Source organism: Centruroides vittatus, unplaced genomic scaffold, assembly GCF_030686945.1.
Source record: "Centruroides vittatus isolate TY-2023 unplaced genomic scaffold, ASM3068694v2 contig_1175, whole genome shotgun sequence".
NCBI classification, from domain to species: domain Eukaryota; kingdom Metazoa; phylum Arthropoda; class Arachnida; order Scorpiones; family Buthidae; genus Centruroides; species Centruroides vittatus.
In genome coordinates, this window is record NW_027120753.1 from 529,133 (window position 1) to 551,723 (window position 22,591).

Below are 22,591 nucleotides of genomic sequence, written 5' to 3' on the forward strand. Positions count from 1 at the left end.
TGTCAAATGCCTCATTTGTCGCATCACTCGTATACCGCAAAGGATGCGACAAGGTTGCTGTACATTTTAAACGTTTCTCGCCATAGCTATAAAAATCTAAATATGTTAAACTTAATAGATTGTCCGTCATTTGTTTTCTAACCAATTCGTTTTAGGACCAGGGTCCACGGAAATTTCCAAAATTTACAACTTTTTGGTCACTCTCATCGAACTGGAAAAATTTCTGTCTTTATTATCCAATATTATGAAGAAATCAGTCCGCACTGTACTCGGCTAGACATTGGTTCGGTTAAGCTTTTGTTTAAGTAAAATTCCGGCTCTTTCGGCAGGGTTTTATTTGTGTGTCCAATTCCCTAATCTCTTAATTATTTAATTACTTCTTAAGTAGAAATAAGTCAAAACCGGTTACTTTGTACTTGAATATCTGTAGTCTTGGGAAAAAAGTGGAAAGATAAATTTTTATGACAACGAATACATAAATCGTAAAGTTAAGGAAAATAAATTCTAGAGCTTTTTCTGTATCTCATGAATCTTTCATTAAATTTAGTTGTAAATGATGCTGCCAAAGTAATAGTTAATTTTTTAACATTGTACAAGATTTGTACACGTTTTTTTCTACATCCCCTTACAGATGGGACATACGAAATCGGAATATCACTGGTTTAACATTGAAATCCGTAAGTAATATAAGATGGGAGAGCGGAATAAAAATATCAAATATTTTAATGGATTTTTTTAAACTCCTGTCAATTATACAGAACTATCATAAAAACATTATACCAGTAAATTCTTATCTGTTGTAACCAGTGGCATAGCGTTGTGGGGGTGGCAGGGGCAGCCCGCCCCGAGCGGCACTTTAAGGGAGCGGCAAAATTTCACAATAAATAATTATAATACCCAAATAAAGGGGCGGCGAAACTTTCCTCCGCCCCGGGCGGCTGACACCCACGCTACGCCACCGTCGTGAACTGAGCTTTGACTGTGTAGAAAAATGTTTCAACATTTGAAATGGTAGCTTTTTAAATGTGTACCAGTGCCATGATTTCAACAGCTGCACCAGGGGAGCAAGATGAGTTGGTTTTTTTCTATTTTAGTAAGTTTCTGTGGGTTATCCAAATGAAATTATGGTAAATTTATCAAAAATAAACACTATGCTTTTTTAACTGCTTATTTACTTATAGTACAATCTTTTATAAGAACCTAACAATATATAAAATTACATTATTATTTTGTTTTAATAAATTATATAAAATATAATCCTATAAATTATTATTCTTACAACAATATACAATATTACCATTTATAAAACTAAAATAATTTGCTAAAAGTTATATGGTGCTGTAATTGTTAATATATACAGTTTTAAAGTTTTTCTTTTTTCCTACTAAAAACTTTTTAAAATGTAATATATGTGATGATACATAATCAAAACAAGTCAGATACTTTTTATAAAATAAATAAGGCGTTGAAATTAAAATCAAATTTTATAATACAAAACCATCAAAATTTGAGAATTTCAAATGTGTCTGATGCATTTTCTTTATATTTCTTCTTGGGTGATGATAAAAGGCCTCTAGAATTCTGAAAAATAAAGGGCAAAAATATTTTTATTTATTGATTCAATTATATAATATATATATATCTCAATAATAATTTACTACTACTATTATTATTAATCAAAAAAATATATTTTGATAAATAATAATATAATAGAATATTGACATTTCTTTTTGAGGAGGAGACATATACATGATTAAACCTCCTATCATGCTGGTGAGTTGCTAAAACACTATGAAACAGAAAAAAATCCAGCAACGAGTTGCTTGACTTTCCCAGCAACATTTTGGGCACTATTAGGATATTTTATTAAAAATACTTTTTATATTTTTAATTATTATAAAACAGACAAAAAACTTAATTTTGAGGAGAAGGATAGATTTTATAAAAAATTGTAACTGCTAATAACAAGTAAAATTGTCATTAAAACAGACCCTACTCGAGATATGACACAACCCTCTGTCTCCCCATCTCCTGACCTTTAACCCCCAAAATTTAATAGCATCAATCCCCAATACACAAACTTCCCTGTAAAATTTCAGAAAATTTCAACAAAAAGCACAGGAGTTATTAAGCTTCAACAATGGTGAACAAAATCGTGCCACACATATACTAATGTCCATACATAGAGAAAATCCCCAAATTTTTTTGCATTTCTTGACATTTCAAGGTCCCGAGTCCAAAAATGTAAAAATCTTCAGGGGGTCATTTTTTGACTGATCGTCACACTTTCCCTCTATATAACAGCCGGAAAAGTAAAAATAGCCTTTCCAATTGTAGAGAACAGTTATATGATTCTAATTGAAATTTTATTTTCACAAAAACAGGCTTCAAAGATTTCAATGATCAAAGGAAGAATATTTTCATATATTAAACTTACTGTTATTATTATTGGTGAATTTTTAATTAGTATTTATCAATGGAAGTAAATGACTAATATCTAACAGCTTTTTCAATGAAATTACAAAAAAAAATTGTAAAAATGTTGGTCATATATTAAATGAAAATATCAAAGTAACAAGAGGCATCTAAATCATCATTCTAGATGCCTACAAAGAAAGTTAGAAGAGGTTGAAGCTCTGTATAAAATGGTCTTCAAATGATTATACAGATTGTTACTTTATACGATGTTTTAAAATATTGTTTTAATTTAAATTTTCCTATTTTATTTCATTTATTTAAATTAATAGTGTTGAGGTAGCATCATCAAATTACAAGGTGTGTCTAAAAAGTTCAGTGAATGGTCTCATAAAATAAAGGAAACAAGAGATACAAACAAAATACTTTCACTGGCATTCAAAGTAATCGCCATTAGCGACAACACACATTTGACATCGGTTGTACAGCTGCTGGAAGCTGTGAGCAAACACTTCTTTCTGTATTGCACAAAGCATCGTTGTCACACGTTGTTGGATCTGCGCAATGTCGGAAAAGCGTAGGCCTTTCAGGTGGGGAACAAGAAGAAATCTGCAGGTGCCAGATCTGGAGAATATGGAGAATGTTGAAGAACTGTCACCTGGCGTGTAGCGAGGAAGTGCCATAATGTTCACGTGTTGCTCCATTTCGCAGTGACACTCCTTCTCACACTGACTGCGTTGCATTGTTTGCTGCTTGCACTTCTGTTTAACTGTCGTGATTTCGATGCTAGGGGGCACTAGTTGGCAAGTCTCTCACTACGTCTGCGTGAGCGCAACATCCTAACCAGCACAGTTATTCAACTATGGGACCATTCACCAAACTTTTCAGACACACCTTGTATATCCAATTATATTAGTCAATAGGATGTATGAGCAATAATGCCATCACAAAAATAAAATACAATAATATTCAAATTAAAATAGCTGCTTGCAAATTGTTAGAGCATGACTGTTTTCATAAATCACATATCAATTTTTTTGCAAAAATGTAATTGTGTAATTTGAATATCAATTTTCTATTATTTATACTAATTACTTATTGTGAAAAAAATAACAAGTACCATAAGTTTCCTAGCTACTTGAATTGCTGGTGGTGTAAATGAATCCCCGTACGGAGTATTCTGCATCATCGGTGTTCCACCTGGACTTCTAAAAGTAAAAAAAAAAATACAGATTATTATTAAATTGTTTAAACTTTAAAAACAATGTATTTTTTTAATAACAACATGGATTGTATACAGTAATCAAAATAGAGATCCAAAATTATTAATAAATACCATTAATTTAAATTTTGGTAAACTGAACACTACATAGCATACTTGCTAGCACAAAGGTCTAAATCAGTGTTTCCCAAAGTGGGTGTTACCACCTCCATGGATGGTTAGTAAATCTAGGGGCACTGGAGGCAGAGTACTAAACAGTAAACACAGGTAAATGTTGGAGATCACTGACAGCCTTTCCTTTTCCTCTGTTAAAACAGGTAAGAAGAAATATTGCATTTAATGGTTTCCAACGCATCAAAAAATCATGGTAGGGACACAAAATGTGAAGTTCATAGAAAAGTTCTCCTAAGAATATTTCCAAGTTTTTCTCACATGAAGGAAAATGGGTTAGGAAATGTTGGGTATAACTTTATGGAACTAAGAAGGCAGTAGCTGAAAAAAGTGTGGAAATCACTGGTCTAAATTATTCAAGCTCTGGCTGCTAGCATAATTGCAAATAGTGTTGATATGCAAAAGAGGAAAAAAAAACAGCTTCCTCAAAATAGCATTAATCCTCTTTTCTGCAGTTCTATTGTTTCTATTAGTTTAACAATATATTCAGTATTTTATTTGTTTAGGTTTCTTTATGAAAATTACCAGTATATTGAAATATAATTCATATGATAATTTGCCTTTTCAATAATTGATACGTATGATGCATATACAGGGTGTCCATAAAGTCCATGTGCAATTTAAAAAATTTATAACTATTAGTATTTGTGATTAAAAAAAATCTGTAAAAAAGTATTAGAAAGCTTAATGTACCTAGTTTTAAGTAAAATTATTTAGTAACAAATGTTTTTAGAGATTGGAAGAGGTGGACCATTTTCTTGGCCTCTATGTTTGCCATACTTGACTCCATTCGATGTTTTTTTTATGAGAAAACGTGAAAACAATAGTATATCAATAAAACCTCAATCATTAGAAGACTTGAAAGCTAAAATGACCAATTTGATTTCAGGCATTACTGTAAATCATATGTTTTTAGAGAAATACAAAATCATATTACCCTTTGTATTACTAATGATGATGGACAAGTGGAAGTTTAACAAAATACATAAAATAAAAAAAATATATAGATTTTCTTATTTCCAATACATTCTACATAATTTCTCTATCACAAATACTAATAAAGTTAGGCATTTTTTAAATTGCACACGGACTTTGTGGACACCCTGTATTTAATTCTCTTATTCCAATAAAGCATGACATTAGCATAATTATTAAATGCTTTAATACCATTCACAGTAATACTTTTTCCACCACCTTCATTTACGATTTAAGAAGTTGAGAGAAAGAGTATAAAACAGAAAACATGCACAGATCAGTTTAATGTGTGTATGCACACCTAGAACAGAAATACTTCTAGACAAAGAAATTACTACTTGTGTGCAGCATCCATTTTTTTTTTTTATATTTATTTTAACAAAGACTAGAAACTACCAGCAAATGCTTTGTAAATCATTACCACTGGTTTATTGGTATACTAATCATTTGTATTTAAACTGCCTAATTAAAAGTAAAGTAATTCTGACAAATATTTCCACACTTAAAGAGAAAGATTGATGATAAAAAATGAATTTTCATACCAAGAAGTGCAACCTGCTTTATCCACTTGCCATTATCATAATTATGATAAATGGTAAATTTAACAATTATTTGAGACAAGTTAACAATACAATTTATCTTTGAGAAGTTGATGTAAAATAAAAACAGAAGATAATTTATACATTTAATAAGAAAGAGACGTTACTACAATTATTTAGTAAACATTGAGAAATTTTAAATATTTGACTGATGAAGAATTAATAATAATAAAATTTGCATTTTCATTCTGAAGTTTATTTAAAACTTCGTAAAATTTAATACATTATCTATATAAATAAACACGTAATGTCAGAATAAGTCAAAGTAGTTTTTACTTGTTTTAAAACTAAATATAATTTTATTTTTAGTATTTTTTCATGTAATGTCCGTTTGTGCCTAACAGGTAATCTCCGAAAGTTCTTCACTGATTGTTTTGAAATTTTCACACAACATTCCATTCGAATACGGCCGTGTTTATATATAATATACATGTTGAAATTTCCTCACCCCGAGAGTTAATAATAAAAAAAGTTATTTTTTAATGAAATCTCATAATAGATGGCGCTACACACAATTTTAACGTCGTACTAGAGTGTCTTACTTTTTCTTAAACAAATATTTTTCGCTTGGAAAATTATGAAATATTTAGCTATAAAAGTTTAAAAATTAATTAAATCATATTTACATTAAATTCCTTCAATAGAAACATTTAAATCATTAACTTTAAATTTATAAAATTAAATCCAGAAAGAACACATTTCTAAAAGCAAAATTACTTTTACGTATAACTGTAGTTGTATAGTACAATCAAATTTAACTATTTTATAAATGAACATTAATGCTTCTAATTATCAGCAATAAATAAAACTGAAAACAATGATGACGGATTTAAATAGGAAAGCGAAAGCGTTACTTTAGATTTATTATATTGTGGTGGTACACCATTATATTTTTTAATTTTGTATATCTATATAAATATAAATGTAATGTTCGTTTGTTCCTACCGATTCCTTTAAAATTTTGACACAATGTTGCATTCGAATACGCACGTGTTTTTATATAATATACATGTCGAAATTCCCCACCACCGGAAAAGAGGGACAGGATTAAGGTTTACCATGAAGAACTGGAGTTCTATTTATACTATTTTACATGCGGTTTTTTGCGTTTTAATAGGGTACGTCAAGAGAATGTACACTGAGAAGAGATTTTTCGAAATCCCCCCCCGCAAGGAAAGTGTTATACATTTATAATAGATACATTTTGAGCCACAGCAACACGTGACTGGGGCCGCTAGTACTATACTAAAAATAGATATTAATTAAAGGGTTAAAGTTTACCTAGGGAACCCCAATGGCCGTGCTTCCGGTCGCCATTTTGTTTTCTGTACTACGCAGGCGTACTACCAAGGTACTACGTTCAAAAAATTATACAAATTAGTTAGTATACCTCGTCATAGACTGCATATCGTATTAAAACATTACACATATGCTACCTTATAAAATGCAGCCGTGTTTATTCGGTACGAACGTTTTCGATCGTGTTAAACGACCTTCTTCAGGAAAATATCCAAAAAAGAAAAAATCGAACACATCGAAAATTTGCAAAAGCGAACAAACTTTGGAACGTTTTTAAAAATATTCTAAAGCGAATTGCATGCGCCATCTCTACATCGATGCGTATTAAATAACACATTACATGAGAATAAGATAAAAATAAAAATAAAGATAAATAACAGACAATGAAAAATAGTATGCTCCTTGGAGACATTAAAAGTAAAGTACAAACAAACTATGGTGCAAGCCGAACGGCGCACAAAACATCGGGAAGGAGAGGAGCTGTGCAGAGACAATAACTACGGTTTCTGTCCTTGCATAGGCGTCCGCATATCCGCTTTTCTGACGTTTACATGTCGCCTGAGCGCCAGGCTTCAGATATTTTACTAGCCTCTCTGAAGTTGATAGATTGTCCTTTCTGGCTTGCTTTGCAGATATGCCAAGCTTCCGTATACCGGAGGTGCTTTATGTTGCGAACTGCTTGTACTAATCTTGCTTGTGCCCATTCAGCTTGGACTTCTTGGGGATCTGCCAGGACGTAAGTTGCCAACGCTGTGCATGGTTGTTCGCTTCTTATATTTCTCTGATGTTCCGCCAGCCTTTCCTTGAGTGATCTTCTGGTGGCTCCGATGTAAAATAGCTTATTTTGCTTCCGTGTGTCCGTAATAGGGATCCTGTAAACCCCCGGAAGGGAGTTTTTTAAAAACGTTCCAAAGTTTGTTCGCTTTTGCAAATTTTCGATGTGTTCGATTTTTTCTTTATCTTTTTTGGATATTTTCCTGAAGAAGGTCGTTTAACACGACCGAAAACGTTCGTACCGAATAAACACAGCTGCATTTTATAAGGTAGCATATGTGTAGTGTTTTAGTTAGTATGTATAATTTTTTGAAAAAATAATAATTACATTAGTAAAAAATAAATGTTTTAAGATTGTTTTATATTTCATAGCTAGCTGAACTTGCAAAATAAACTGTTACTCATGTGTTTGACGCTCTGTCATACATTTCCTTTCCGTTTCTTCTCGCTTTTCCTTGATTTGCGATCCCTATCGCTGATGTTTCTCTTTTTAATTGATATTTTTACACGTTTTTTAGTTTTGCCACACGAATGTGCCTTACTTTGTTTTCCATTCTTACACTCGTCGCTTTGTGGAGCAGCTGGAATGGACTCCGGTTCTTTCCATTTCGGCTCGATTCCGGCACGTTGCATCACGAAAAGTAGACGGAATAAAAATTTACCTATTTACTGTTAAAAATAGCAGAAAGTAGCATTTTTTCTTTAAAAAGTTTAACTGGTGGAAAAAAACCACTCGCAGCAGTCGAGCCATCACGAAAAACAAAAAATTTACATACGATAGCATTATTTAAAAATTGCGCCACCTACACCGAACTTCTAACATCACCTGCCGTCGAGATTACCGGAAACGCGGCCATTGGGGTTCCCTAGGTAAACTTTAACGAATTAAAGTAAGCAGATAAGATTTTCTTGATTTTCTTAAATTTGTTTTGAAACCTACATATTAATTTTTTAAACAGGTTTACCTATTGTGTACAGTGTACTCATTTCTACTCTTAATTTTCATAGTAATGGTATAAAATAAAAATACATATATTTCTTGAGGTTATCGAAATCAACATCTTCGCATGAATTGCTTATAAAATCAACAATTATTAGTGTTAATATTTTTTGTAATGTCAGTTTATATTAACATTATTACACAAATATTTTTAAAAAAGAAATTTAATTTTAAGATGTATTTTATAATAAAAAATAAAATCTTCCTTTACAATCAAAACTGACATTTTCCTAATATTTTTATAAACTAAGAAATAAAATTTGTAAATGCTATAAATTTAACTCTCTCCCAAAATAAAAAATAAATTAATACACACATTCAAATTATTCACAATAATAAATTTTAAAAAAACTTACTTATTAATATTCAGTTGTTTCAGTATGGTTCGAAAATTTAAATTTTTTCGTTCCTCCTTATTTTGTGTAACACTATGAAAGAATTTCATTAATAATTTTATTGTGAAAATTATTAAACATAATTAAGAAAATTAACAGATTGCTGTATATGTATGTGTATATATATATACACACACACACAAATACAGCAATCTGTTAGTCAAGCAAGTCTAACTATATATATAATATACATAATTGCAAACTGCAATTTATATATATACAAATTGTGTATATATAACTTGCAATATACAGGAAAACTTCGTTAATTCAAACTCTGATAGTTCAAAATCCCATTAGTTCACGACTGTATTTTCATCCCAACCAGGGATATAAAGATTTACAAGTTAAGAAATTCAGTTAGTTCGAAATATGGCTACTTTGCAATTTGAAGTGAAAATTCTGTCCAATATGCATACATTAATTCATTTGTTTGGACTGACATGCCTCCATACTATAAGAAAACAATACACCAAGAACAACTTTAATCTGGTCAATATGGCTTTGCTTTTACAATAACACATTTTCAGGTGACACCTTACCTATGGATTAACCTTTTTTCTCTTATCTCATAAAATACGTCTGGGTTTCGGGATTACAAGATTGAGTTACAAGTAGTAAATTGAGATATTTATAGGCTCTATGCTTCTGCAATTGGAGAACTTACTAGTTTTCAGACTATTTTAAAAATAATTTGGGCTACATTTCAAGGAATTTTGCTTTACTTTTTGTAAAACCTATCTGGCAACCTATGAAGTTTTCATCAGATATATACTGTTTACCCTCATTTATTTATATATTTATTATTAATTTTGTATACATAGCCATATTCCATTTGCTTCTAACTTTTAAATTAGATCAGTTACATGACATTTAGCATATTGTACAGAAATATGTAAATCTCGGATCATACAAAACTCAATAATTCAAAGACGTCGTAATTATTCTCTCTCTTGAATTTTGAACTGATGAGGATTTCCTGTGTATGTTTGTATGTATGTACACACACGTACACGCATGCACACACGCACACAATTTATTTATTTAATATCAGTATTGAAATAATGTTCCATTGAAATTTCTCGAATAAAATAATTTAAAACTATTATTTTAAAAAAAATACATCAAACAATTTATGACCTTATAGAGTAAACAATTTAAATTTATACGTTTATGTATAAAGTACAGAAGTTTAAAAAAAAAATTGATTTTTCTCAAATGAAAAAATAATGAATAAAAAATGTTTAGAAACAAAAGTTAAAATTTGTAAATTATGTTTTGAGTAATAAATTAAAAAAAAAAATACTACTGTTACATTCTTTGTTATAACTTTAAATTTATCTTGAAGTATTAAAAAACAAAATTATATTTCCTTAAATTCTAGAAAAAAAAAAAAATTTTATGGCATGATCAACTCTTTCCAAAGGATTGTTAAGAATCATCAGTAAGGAGAAACTTAAAATATAAAATTACATTTTTGAGCATTCAGAAAATAATTACAGAAGAATTTAAGTTATAGATACAGAACTCTCCTAATGGAAAAACAACACAATTTTCATGATGTCATTAAGAAATTAAACAAACACGCATAAAATTCAATTCACAGAATTATTAATATAGCAATTATCTGATTAAATCAAACATTTTGAAAATTATTATAGATGATTACAAATATTAGTTGATGTTAATAAATGTAAAATATCAAATTAATATATTAAATAATTAAATGAAACCATTAAAATGTGGTGCACACAAAAAACAGATCTATTCAGTTAAACGGGACAATATTCTAAACTATAAAAAAAATACTAAACATCTACACAATGATGAGAACAAAAATCTTTAGGATATTTCATGGTTATTAAAAAAGACAAGTTTTTAATGTTTCTAATAAAGGAAACTAAACTTTTGAAAACTTTCAAATGTTTTATAAATGCTTTAAAAATATAATGGCAAATGCTTTCAATTAATGTTATTGTAATTTGATAGCTTTAGTATATACAGGGTTTGTCCAATAAGTATCAGGACTGATTTTTTTCTGCCAATTGGAAGGGGTGGAGGGCAGTCTCTATGAGTGGGATTGGTAATGGGGAATGTCACGTAAACTAACAGACCAGGTCAGTTGTCTCTGAGCCTTTGGAGGGTGTAGATCGCACCTGAAGTGAAAGTGTTTAGTGCTCGCATCGAGAGTCAAGATGCAGCAAACCACCAAGCAGCATTTTGCCATCAAATTTTGCATTAAATTAAACATATCTGCTACAGAGACTTTTGATATGATCTGTAAGGCTTACAAAAACAAAGTCATGTCCAGAACGTGTGTTTTTGAGTGACAAACAATTGAAAGATGGCCGGAAAGATGTCGAAGATGAACAATGAGCTGGATGTCCAACAGCGACCCAAACCGATAAAAATGTGGCCAAAGTGCGAGATCTTTTGAACTCTGATCGCTGGTTAAGTGTTCGTTTGAGGATTAGGGTTTGCCACGTCCAAAGGGAAATCACCATTACTTGGATGCTCCATCACGACAATGTGCCCAGTCACACATTGCAAACTGTGAGGGAGGTACTGGCCAAATACAATGTGTCGATGCTACCCTAACTACCCTACAGTCTAGATGTGACTCCCCCTAACTTCTTTTTGTTCCCTTGGATTGAAAGGAGCCTGAAGGACATCATTTCAGGACAATTGAGGCCGTCCAAGTGGCTTCGACGGGGTGTCTAAACAGACTTGCAGTTGCAGACTTCTAGGAAGCATATGAAGACTGGAAAAAACACTGGCAGCAATGTATTGATGCAGGAGGATTATATACCAAAGATTATTAACTCACTGTACTTATATCTTCAAAAATTTCTTATGACTTTAGTCCCAATACTTATTGGACAAACCCTGTAATTATTATATTAACAATACATGTTACCCTGTTATCATAGCTCTTATTGCCATTTTGTGTAGAATGAAATACAGTAGTTTAGTATTTGAATCATCTTAAAACAAACTATAAATCAATTTCATTATCAACTAAAGATTCTACTTTTATAATTTAATTATACATTAATAAAAAAAAATCAATAATTGCTCTTACTTTAATATTAAATATGGTAAAAAATTTCCACCATGATAAATCCTATTGATCAATAATCTGATAAAAGCATCCGATGATTTAACAACTTAACTGCAAAATAATAATGTAACTATAAATGAAACAACAACAAAATTTTTTGAAATTCTTAAACCAGGGCTCAACAAACTTTTCCTTCATCAAAGCACCAGCTTCAATCTAGATTATGGTATTAAGTATAATAATAAATGTAATATGCAATGTGGACACAATGGAGCAAATAAGTGCACCATAAAATTTCAAATACCATGGTGACCTGACAATTCAGATTTGTAAAGCCCTGTCTCTATGTCATCATGTTATTTAGTGGCAATGTTAACATTTAAATATAGAATTTAAAAAATAATTAATAAAAAAATTAATTAATTATATTAAATTCTAATATACAGTGATATCTTGTACTTCAAATTACAAAAGTCGAAAAAAGTCAGCTTATATTTCAAACGACGCTTTAAAGTTCGAACTGTGCACACAGTGAAAAAATGTGCTGAAAGCATAAATGCGATCTTTTGTGTGTCTAAGTCATCTCTTGCTCTTGCATTATGCTTGTATGTTTTCAGTGCATTTTTTGCTTTAGTTTTGATGTTTGGTTATATATACTGTATTGTGTTATTTGTCAATTTTTAACAATTTCTTTCTGCAATTTTTCTTTGACAATAGTTTTTGAGCACCCTGTACATTTCGTATCATTTAGTTTAAAATTTCCCAAATGGTATTGTTTAAACCATATTTTACATGTTCAAAATTTAGGAGCATCTTCCCTATACATATTATAATTGTTTTTACTGTTTGTAGGGTGTTATATCCTATTCAAATGTAACAAAGCATAATATGCTTGATAGGTTTTTATCCAAACACATCACAGCTTGATTTTATTCAAATAAAGTGTGAAGTTTCTAAACAAAGAATAAAATTTCACATTATCTATATGTTAAATTTCACAACTGTTCTAATTAAATCACAAATCTTTGTTAAGATGTGGAAGTCCACATTGCTGACCAATAAATGCAGTTTTTCATTTTATTATACAGTATTTATGTATTTTATTTATGGGTTTTCATGTTTTAATTTATTATTAGGGCATTTAATTATGTTATTTTTATCTTCAATTATTTGTATTTGCTGTTTTAAGTTTATCAAAATGCATATTGTTTGAGTGTGGAAATGTATTAATTCACTTTCCATTATTTCTAATAGGAAAAAGTTAATTCGGACTTCAGATGATTCAGAGTTTGAATGATCTCCTGGAATGAATTAAATTCAAAATACAAAGCACCACTGTACTAATTTTTTACAGTGACTTAATTTGAAAAATAAAATATAGAACTTAAGTTATAGGGAAAAAAATTTCATCATTTCTTCTTAAAAAAAAAAAAATTATAAGGAAACTACAGAAACAAACATCCGTATTTTAAATAGTAAATAAATTAAATAAATATTTAAAAAAAGAATTTTTGGAAAGAAAAAGTACATCTTCGTAGCTTCCAGAGAGGTTTAAAAGTAAAAATTTTTCTGTTATATACAGGTGGTATTTAAGTTTTCCTACAGCAATGATATAATTGGTAATAGCACAGAATTTTGAAGCAACAAGCAGACCTTGAAATAGAGCTCAAAATCCAATATTTTTCTAGAAATAGTATAAATATATTTAAGTACTTTTGCTCAAAATAATTGAGTTATCTTGGAAGTTATAATAATAATTTATAATTTATTATATTAGGGAACTCTGTCCTGAATGCATTTAGTAGTCCAACCTCAGCATTATGCATTGTTTTATAATGCTTTCCACAACTGCATTGCAATTTATACCATTTCCTTATATAAAACAACTTTTGTTTTATAATTATAAATTATAATTACACTGAAGCATTGGAAAATCCAGATTTGGCTGTCAAAAATTGAATATTAACCCCTTTCATATGGTAACTTTGTTATTGATGTTCTTTCAGCTTTGCATTGTTGATGTTCTAGCATTCAATTGAAATTTTTTAATTTTGAAATTTCAATTAATTAGCATATTTTTTGTTTAAATATAGTGATTCTGTAAATTATACTTTGAATCTTTGAAAATATTCCTACATTCCTTGTGAGATACTGACTTGAACTTTGATCTAAACTTAATTTACAGTGTATTTGGAGTTTAAAGTGGTCCAGTCCAATTTCAAATATACATATAAATTAGCATAAAATGCTAATTTATATGTATATTTGAAAATTGGATGGATCTGGCCCCAATTAGTGTGGATTTGATGCTTCACAGTAGCTTAATAAAATTTTAACAAAATAAAATGATGTAATTTAAAATAATGCATAGTAAATTAATAATAATTAAAAAATAGGTATGAAGTATTTAAACAAATGGATGCCATGGTGTTCTGTGAAGTACTGAGGATTAAACTTTGGCACCTCAGTGTTCAAAATGTTTTTACATTCTTAGATTTCAGGTTTTTATGGTAACACATTCAATATCCTCTTTTGATTAACTTCAATTTACTATGAAAAATCTATTTTGTATTCAAACATTTCATATCAGTGAGTGAGAGAGAGAAAGAGACACCCCAATGTTGTTTTATTATATTAGATTTTAAAAAATTTATTTCTTTGGCATTTTATGAAAAAAATCATTAAAAAGATGATCATGTTTGAAGTAGTGGTATGATTCCACTACTTCCAACATATTCAGGAGATCCCAACGGTCCCCACATAACTGACTTCTTTGATTCACTAACAGACGTTACTAGACTTGCAGTATGATCAAAATCAGATGCTAGCAGTAGCAAGATTAAAGTTGACCGGAATAGCAAGAAAATTCACCAGAAAAGATATGAATGAATAAAACATGAAAATTTCACAGTTTTCACAAAGATCATGAGAGAGCATTTTGATAGAGAGCCATATTCATTGAAATTGCAGAAATTTTATGCATGCGTTCAGAGTAGATCAGATAATGTACAAACATATGCAGTTTGACTTCAACCCCTAGTGATAGAGATAGAACAATTACGCGCAGATGCCACAGAGACAACGCTAATACAAAAACTTAAGGCTAAAAAACTTGACAAAAGACCTAAAATACAATTTCAAAATGGCATAGACCACAGAATTAGACAGAGAATTATCTTAAGAGAACTTGCTACATCTGAAAAGAACTGTTAAAAGTAGCAATCAGCAAGCAGACAATAGAGCAGTTGACAAATAGGAGATGGGACACCATTGCACAAATTGAAAAAGAAGAAACCGCAGAACAGATAAGAGAGTGAAAAATTTAATTCTTGGGATGCAAAAACAAATAGAAGAGTTGAAAAGAGATCTTTGGGTAAGTAGGAGAAATCAGAAGAATTTTAGAGCCCATCAGAACTTTCAGACTCCACAACGAACGAAATCTTTCACGAAAGGAAATTCCAACTTCTGTCAGAACGGATTTAGATCAAATATACATTGACAGTGAATAGATAGGTTCTCACACATATTTAGCAATGATAGAAATTTCCTCCCAACATACAAACAGAAGGGTAACAAACAATTTAGCCAACCAAGAACAAACGAACAAAGTCCCAAAGGAAATCAAAACATAGATGGTAGAAATAAATATCAAAACAACAAAAAGAGACAAATTTGAAATTCAAAGGGAGAGCAAGGAAAGAAAAAGGAGATAATATGAAGTACAAATTCTGGAAGACCAGTAATAAGATGTATTCTAGAGGAGGAACCAGCAATTTTTGCAATTGACACCAGTTCTAGAGTGACATTTCTCATCAAAGATTTTGCTCTCAAATTAAAAGAAAATAGAAAGAAAAACTCTGATAGAAAGCTCCAGTTTCAAAATTGTAAGGTCGCCGACAGGCGGGTATAAGTTAATCCCGTGTCAGGATGAGCCTAAGGGACGTTTGCATGTGGGTGTGGCGGAAGAGGCAAATGATGTCAAGTGTTTTACATAAGGAAACCCATTTATTGAAGAACATATATGCTTACATCCACAATAGACAGTCCACTTCTCTACAGTCTTTAGGAGTGGCGAGGATTTCCCTTCCGTCGAAGCCCCGGGGCGGACGAGATGAGATCGCTGGACCGATGCTCACAGAGGTGCTGAGGCGTCATACGTCGTTGGCGGCGACACAACACAACACAGATCACGGCTCTTTGCTGGATGCGGAGGAGACTCTCTCCGACCTTGGAGATTCCGATTTTTATAGTTTTTCGCTCGCTATTCCAATTTCCGATTGGCTCCTCATCCCCTTTCCCGTTTTCCAATTGGTCTTTCCCTTGTTTCTAGATGAAACTCGATACGACCCGGGTCATGGGAAAGGTCCGATTCGGAGCGTCCATCTGGCGTCTTTTTGACCATTGTGTTCGGAGACTGTTGACAAATTTACAAGACTCGAACTCATAATTTAGCCCGTTAATTGCGATTTCTGTCATCTAGGAACTTTTACGATTCAAGCGCGATGGTTTTCTATCTATTAAACTGTCCCCCCCTTCCGAAGTTGTCTTCTTAGATCGACTATTTATGAGCATTCAAGTCAGAATTTCACCTATTTATGAGTCTTTATGTCATAATTCCATTTATTTATGGACTTTCGTGTCAGAGTTCTACTCTTCCGTTGACATAGATGGATCGTTTTTAACACGTGTTTTGGCACGTGTTCCGGCACGTGCTCCGACATGTGTTCTGACACTCGTTGGTTACGTCTTGCGTCGCGATGTCTGGATCAAGAGATTTTTTCCCTTTTTTCTCTCTTTTTTTTCTATATAATCTATTGTTGTAATTTAAATGGAAGAATTTCGTGATTTATGGACCTCGTCTGCAACCTCACAAAATGTAACAAGTCATCCAGTACAAACATATGGAAATTTAGAACCCATATTTGAAATTGGAAGTTTACAATTTTCTTTCCCTTGTTATACAGGGTGTTTTATCATCTTGAGACAATGAAATAACTTAATTGGATCTCATTATTCTGGAAAAAAGTTTAGACAACAGTTGTAGGGTTTCGAAGGGGCAATCAATTGGTGACCTTGAATGTGATGGTCAAGGTCACGTCTAAGGTCACCAAAAGAGCTTGTGAATTTTTGCAAACAATTAAAATGTTACCTGATAATTGAAAAGCAAATAAACTTTGAATTACATACAACTGAAATTAACTTTGAATTTTTGTGAGTTTTTGGAACAGTTTGTGATGCCATTAGAAGTCAGAGATTCCAAATGAATTTCACCAATGCGAGGCACATAGATCCCCATAAAGACAAAAACGGATCAGTGACCTACAGACTTTGATAAGTAACAATTGCATTACTCATCAACAAGAAAAGAAGCAAATTTTGTAAGTCTACAATAGAAGTTTTGTTTACGTGTACATATGCAATTTTTTTTTTAATAAATACAATTTTAGCCTTGTAAAAGAGAGCATTAGAAGTTGTGTGTAAAATTTACAAATTTTGTGAAAAATTAGATGTTTATCCATGTAATTTTTTAGAAAGTCTGAAGTGATGTGAGAGGGAGTTTGTTAGTAAACATTTTATACTTTAAAAAAGTGATTTTTAGATGATATTTTACAATATTTTTTGCCTCTTCATGTACGCATGCATGCAGAAGTATCTAATACTGTTTTAAGTTATTTTAGAGTTTTGACATTAGGTCACATGAAAATTTCATTTAAAATAATCTTTGAAACCATTGAAATCCATAGCTATAAATTTTGAAATAATTACATGCAAAATATTTTACAAAACATTTAATATGTATTCACCTAAATTTGTTGTAAAATTTAATCTTTGTGGACAGAGATGCCTTAATAAAAAAAAAACAAATTCACTTCATATGATCTTGATTTTAACATGTTAACTGACTGAAGTTATAACTATGCTAAATACAGTAGAGACTCGTAAATCGGAACCCCGGTAATTGGAATCGCCGGTAATCGGCACGATTTTCAGTCAGACTGTGTCATGCTGAATCGAACGTTTTTGATACTAAATTTACTTCTAAAGTATAATTTTCATGTTTTTATATTCAATATATTTATTTTGTTTGTACAAAATGCAGAAATAATTTTTAACGATACGATAGCCTCGATTATTATTATAAAAATTTTTGTTAGGCTTAAAATCGATGAAAATTCAACACGAAGCAACACGCAACGGAGAAAAATTTGAACATTGGACAGGTTAATATATTTTTTCGTACATAAACCGTAATCGGAACAAATCCCTAATCTGAACAACCCCAGTCCCCAATTGATTCCGATTTTCGGTTCACTACTGTATTAATAAATGTTCTTCATTATTAAATCTATTAATTTTTCAATGTTTATCGTATTTTACGGACTATAAGACGCACTTTCTTCTTCGAAAAATTGCCTCCAAAATTCAGGAGCGTCTTATAGTCCGTAGCCTCCTATAGGTATTTTTTTAAAAAATTGCTTAAAAATTAAAGTGTGTCTTATAGTCCGTAAAATACGGTACTTAAATATAATCTTAATCTATACTTGATTTAAATTTTTATTCTCATTCTCTCAATTATATTAAGCTTCAAATTATTAATCATCTATATTTAGTTCAATTTATATTTTGATTAATATTTGCTAGAAACATGAAAATTATATTAATAAAATATAATAAATCCTTACTATTTTATTGTAAAAATAATAGTAATACATTCTCTAAAAAAGTAATGTTTTACAATGTTTTTAAAAATTATATTAAAATGTGTCAAAATATAAAAGCTGTAACTAAATTTATAGTATTTAAAAAAAAAATTAATAGAATATAATCTTTTTATAAAACCACCAGAAAATTATGACTAAATACCTTTGATTAATCTCTCCATTATAAGAATTACTAATATTACACAGATTTAATTTTAATTTTGGTGTGGTTAAATGATGGTTATTTATTTCCTCATTTGCTTCAGTTGGATTGCAAGATGAATTTAACTGAAACAAAGAATCCTTTATTCAGACCATTTATTTAATGTAATAAAATACAATATTTCCTTAATTCTAAAACACTTTTTCCATTTTTACTTGTCAAATATAGAGGTACATCTTACATTTGCAGTTAAAAACAACAATCTTCACAGATAAACCATGTCCTGCATTATATGCATCATTAATTAGATGTTTTTGGCTATACTGCTCAATGGTTACATTAATTCAAATGAACTTGGCTGATAGTTTTATTCTTTATGTTTAAAATGCCTTCAAGATGGCATTATGATGCAGCATTAAAACAAATAGTTATACATGCAGAAGAGCAAAACAGTTGTCCAAACATTACCTGCCAAACCTAACATTTAGATTATACTGTAAGTTGTTAATTAATAAAAAAACTTAAATTGATTACTTAAAAATTTTTTCCTCCAAAAAACCTTAGAATTCAATTTCAAAATCATGTTCTATATTAAAGTTGTTATTTTAGAATTAAAGAAATATGGTATATAATAAAATAATAATGTATATCAATTTTAGTTTGAAATATTAATAAATTATACATCCTATATCTACATTAATGAACATTATACAGATATTAGTGAGGTTAAGGCCAAAGTTTTAAACGCGAAAACATGTACATCGAACGTTCGGCACTGCTTTCCTGTAAGCCTAGAAGTTTGACAATGGCGTTTGGAATGTCGAGCATGATTCCACTGACTTACCAAAGGCCATTGCCAAACTTCTAGCCTTACAGGAAAGCGGCGCCGAACGTCAGACGTACACGTTTTTGCATTGAAAACTTCGGTCTCAACATCGCTATTATCTTCCCAATATTAACACACAATTAAACCAAATGTCAAAGTGTACTATTTAAAAATTTTATCTTAAATTTTTTTAAATATATTTTATCTTTAAAAACAATTTAATAACAAAACAAGATTAATAATGCATATATATTAAACAAAAAAACCAAATTAATAAATTCTTAATTTTTAAAGAAAACAACAAACATGTTAAAAAATGTAATATATTATTGCACCTTTTTATTGTTTTGAAAATTTATATCGGATTCGTGTTTTTGACTATTTTATACGAATTTCCTAATCTAAATAATCAAATAAAAATATTTATATATACATTTATAGTCTCTCTCTCCCTAGCAATATTACAGAATCTTTCAGGAAGACATATTTGCATGTTTACATGAAAAATTAACAAACTGATCAAAAGAAAATCAAGCCTCCTGATAGGGAGACAAAATACAATATTTAGATTTTGCAAATATTTTCGGGGAACTTTCAAAATTTAACTATTACATTAATTAAAATAATTCTTTCTAAATGTGAGCTATAAATACCTGAATCTTGATCATCATAAATGGTTAAAATATGACTAATGTTGCTTTTAAAAATGTAATGTTTCTTCAGATTAAAACTTTTTAATCTGTTGTAAAGTCAGAATGCTAACATTTAAAAAGTTGAATTTACATCATCATCATTTGGCTATTTGTAAATAATTAAATAAAAATATTTTTCCTACAACTGTAAATGTATATCAATGTTTTGTTTATTTAATGCTGATTATAAACATGATAAGAAATATTTCTTGCAATTATGGCATTAATTTATTATAAAAATTAAAAAGTGTTTAAAATAATTTAAAACTGATATAAACTAATTATAATTAACAAAATAACTTTTAAGTATCTTACCTTCAGAAATGAGCCTGTCTTTCTTAATTTTACACTTTTCAATTCTTCAAGAGTCACTGCATGTAATTTTGCAAACTTTAAATCTTTTTTATCTTTCTTTTCTTCATCCTTTTTCTTTGAAATTGGAGTTGACATATAGGGTGGCAATTGAAATGTTGGAGGCAGCAGAGGTGGCGGCGGTGGTGGTGGTGGCGGCGGCGGCAGAGAGGGAGGAGGTGCTGGCATACTCTGAACATCTGATGATGAACTATGATAATAGTTACAACATTGTTGCATAGCAACTGTCACATTATTATTAATATGCTGTAATGACTCTCTTTGAAGTTTTTCAATTGTTATCTCCAAATATGATATTCTATTCTTCATATCATCAATTTCTTTTCTTAAGGAATTATCCATTGTCAACTTTAATTTAATGTATATAAACTAAAAGAAAAAAATTATGTTATTGCTAAATTAAGATATTTATAATTTCTTAAAACATTATTATACATTTAATCCAATTGAATATTTGGACAAGCTAGTCATATGTTGAAAATGTATTTAAATATTAAACAAAATTAGATAATTAATTTATGCTTCAAAATTCATTAACAAATAATTAAAAAAAAATACATTGCTTATATTCATTATGTTAAATTATTTATTACCTTTAATATGCATAACGGATATCCTAAAAATAAAATAAATCTTGCTTTCACACAATTCCAAAAGTTATAATTATCAATTCTTGATTCTTGAGATTTCTGTAGTTCTGCATCTTCATCTTTTAGAAATCTAATATAAATTCATAACAAAACAAATTTAATTATTTAGCATAGTACTTTTAATTTTGTATATCTTTAAATATAAATTTATTAAATTTTGAATTACGTACTTCAATTATTAAACAATATAACATTTTTAAAATAAAACAACTTTTTATGCACATTTACAAAAAATAAATTTACCCATTTTATATCTAATAAATCATATAAAAAGATTGTGTAACATGTAAACTTTCTACGAAAACTTTTTATATTAATTATTCTTTTTTCCAGATTTTCAGAAGTTTTATAATCAGTTAATAAAATTAAATTTCTTTAATAAAATATAAAATTGTTTGCAATTGCAAATAATACAAACAACATTTCTATTTAAAATCTATCTACTTTCACATTTATTTTGGTTCAATAATAATAATTTTCTTCCTTTTTAATTAACAATAAATCATATTCATCAAAAATGCCAAATTAAAATGCTAAATTATATATTGAACCACTATTCCTTGGCATACGCAAATATTGAGACGATAAAAATTTTATAGTATTATTGTCCAAAATTTAAAAATGTTTTGGTATTTTAAATTTTCAGGAATTTGGATGACATGTACTCTTTTCAGTTTATTATATCTTTTCGTTATTATGTACTACATAATCGTACTTTAAATATTTTAATAAAAAAACAAGTAGATTATTAATTTAATGTACTTTGCGTAAACTAAATATCTTTAATTTTTGAAATTTAAAGAAGCACTAGACACATCTTACACACTTTTCCAGCAATTAAATTTAATCAACGCAAATGTTTTTGGCCTGACTGATGAGTCTTCATCAGATTAAAGAATGAAATTTAGAGATTCTACTTTTGAATACAATATTCTGATGCTATTACATCTTTTAAAACAAGCCTCAAGTGATTTGACAATTTTTAACTAATTTTTTTTCTTAAACTGTTTTTTCATTTTCAATTAGAAAACTTTGAAACTATTTACTGACACTGCTACCCACGTTTTTCTCTCATTTAAAGACCTTCAGACACTCATTACAACCTATAAATCATTTGTTCTATCTAACATATCTAAAAATAGATATAAAAGAACAAAAAAAAACAATAAGTTGTAAAGAGCACTGAAAAATGGTCTTTCAATAAGACCAAAAACATTGGCATTATATCAGGCTATAATATGGCTATCTAATATATCACCTAATGCATACATCTAGGCAA

At 29.7% G+C, this 22,591-nt stretch overlaps 1 protein-coding gene across 1 annotated transcript; it reads right to left on the bottom strand.

Moving 5' to 3' along the window:
* Window positions 1-1,204: 1,204 nt before the first annotated feature.
* On the bottom strand, window positions 1,205-21,016 carry LOC136982840 (proline-rich protein 11-like). The gene is made up of 5 exons (XM_067279370.1): window positions 20,606-21,016; window positions 18,773-18,897; window positions 8,812-8,883; window positions 3,536-3,623; window positions 1,205-1,581 (listed from the first exon to the last, which is right to left on the bottom strand). Exons 1-5 carry the CDS (start codon window positions 21,002-21,004, stop codon window positions 1,501-1,503), a joined length of 765 nt encoding a protein of 254 aa, XP_067135471.1. The 5' UTR covers window positions 21,005-21,016; the 3' UTR covers window positions 1,205-1,500.
* Between the last annotated feature and the right edge of the window lie 1,575 nt (window positions 21,017-22,591).

Excerpts from the sequence above, each read along its gene's own strand:
- LOC136982840 (XM_067279370.1), bottom strand. The coding sequence starts at position 21,004 with ATGGATAATTCCTTAAGAAAAGAAATTGATGATATGAAGAATAGAATA. Across the intron at positions 8,884-18,772 it reads AATGGAGAGATTAATCAAAG|TGTTACACAAAATAAGGAGG; the intron begins GTATTTAGTCAT and ends ATTCTTTCATAG. Across the intron at positions 3,624-8,811 it reads AAACAACTGAATATTAATAA|AAGTCCAGGTGGAACACCGA; the intron begins GTAAGTTTTTTT and ends TTTTACTTTTAG.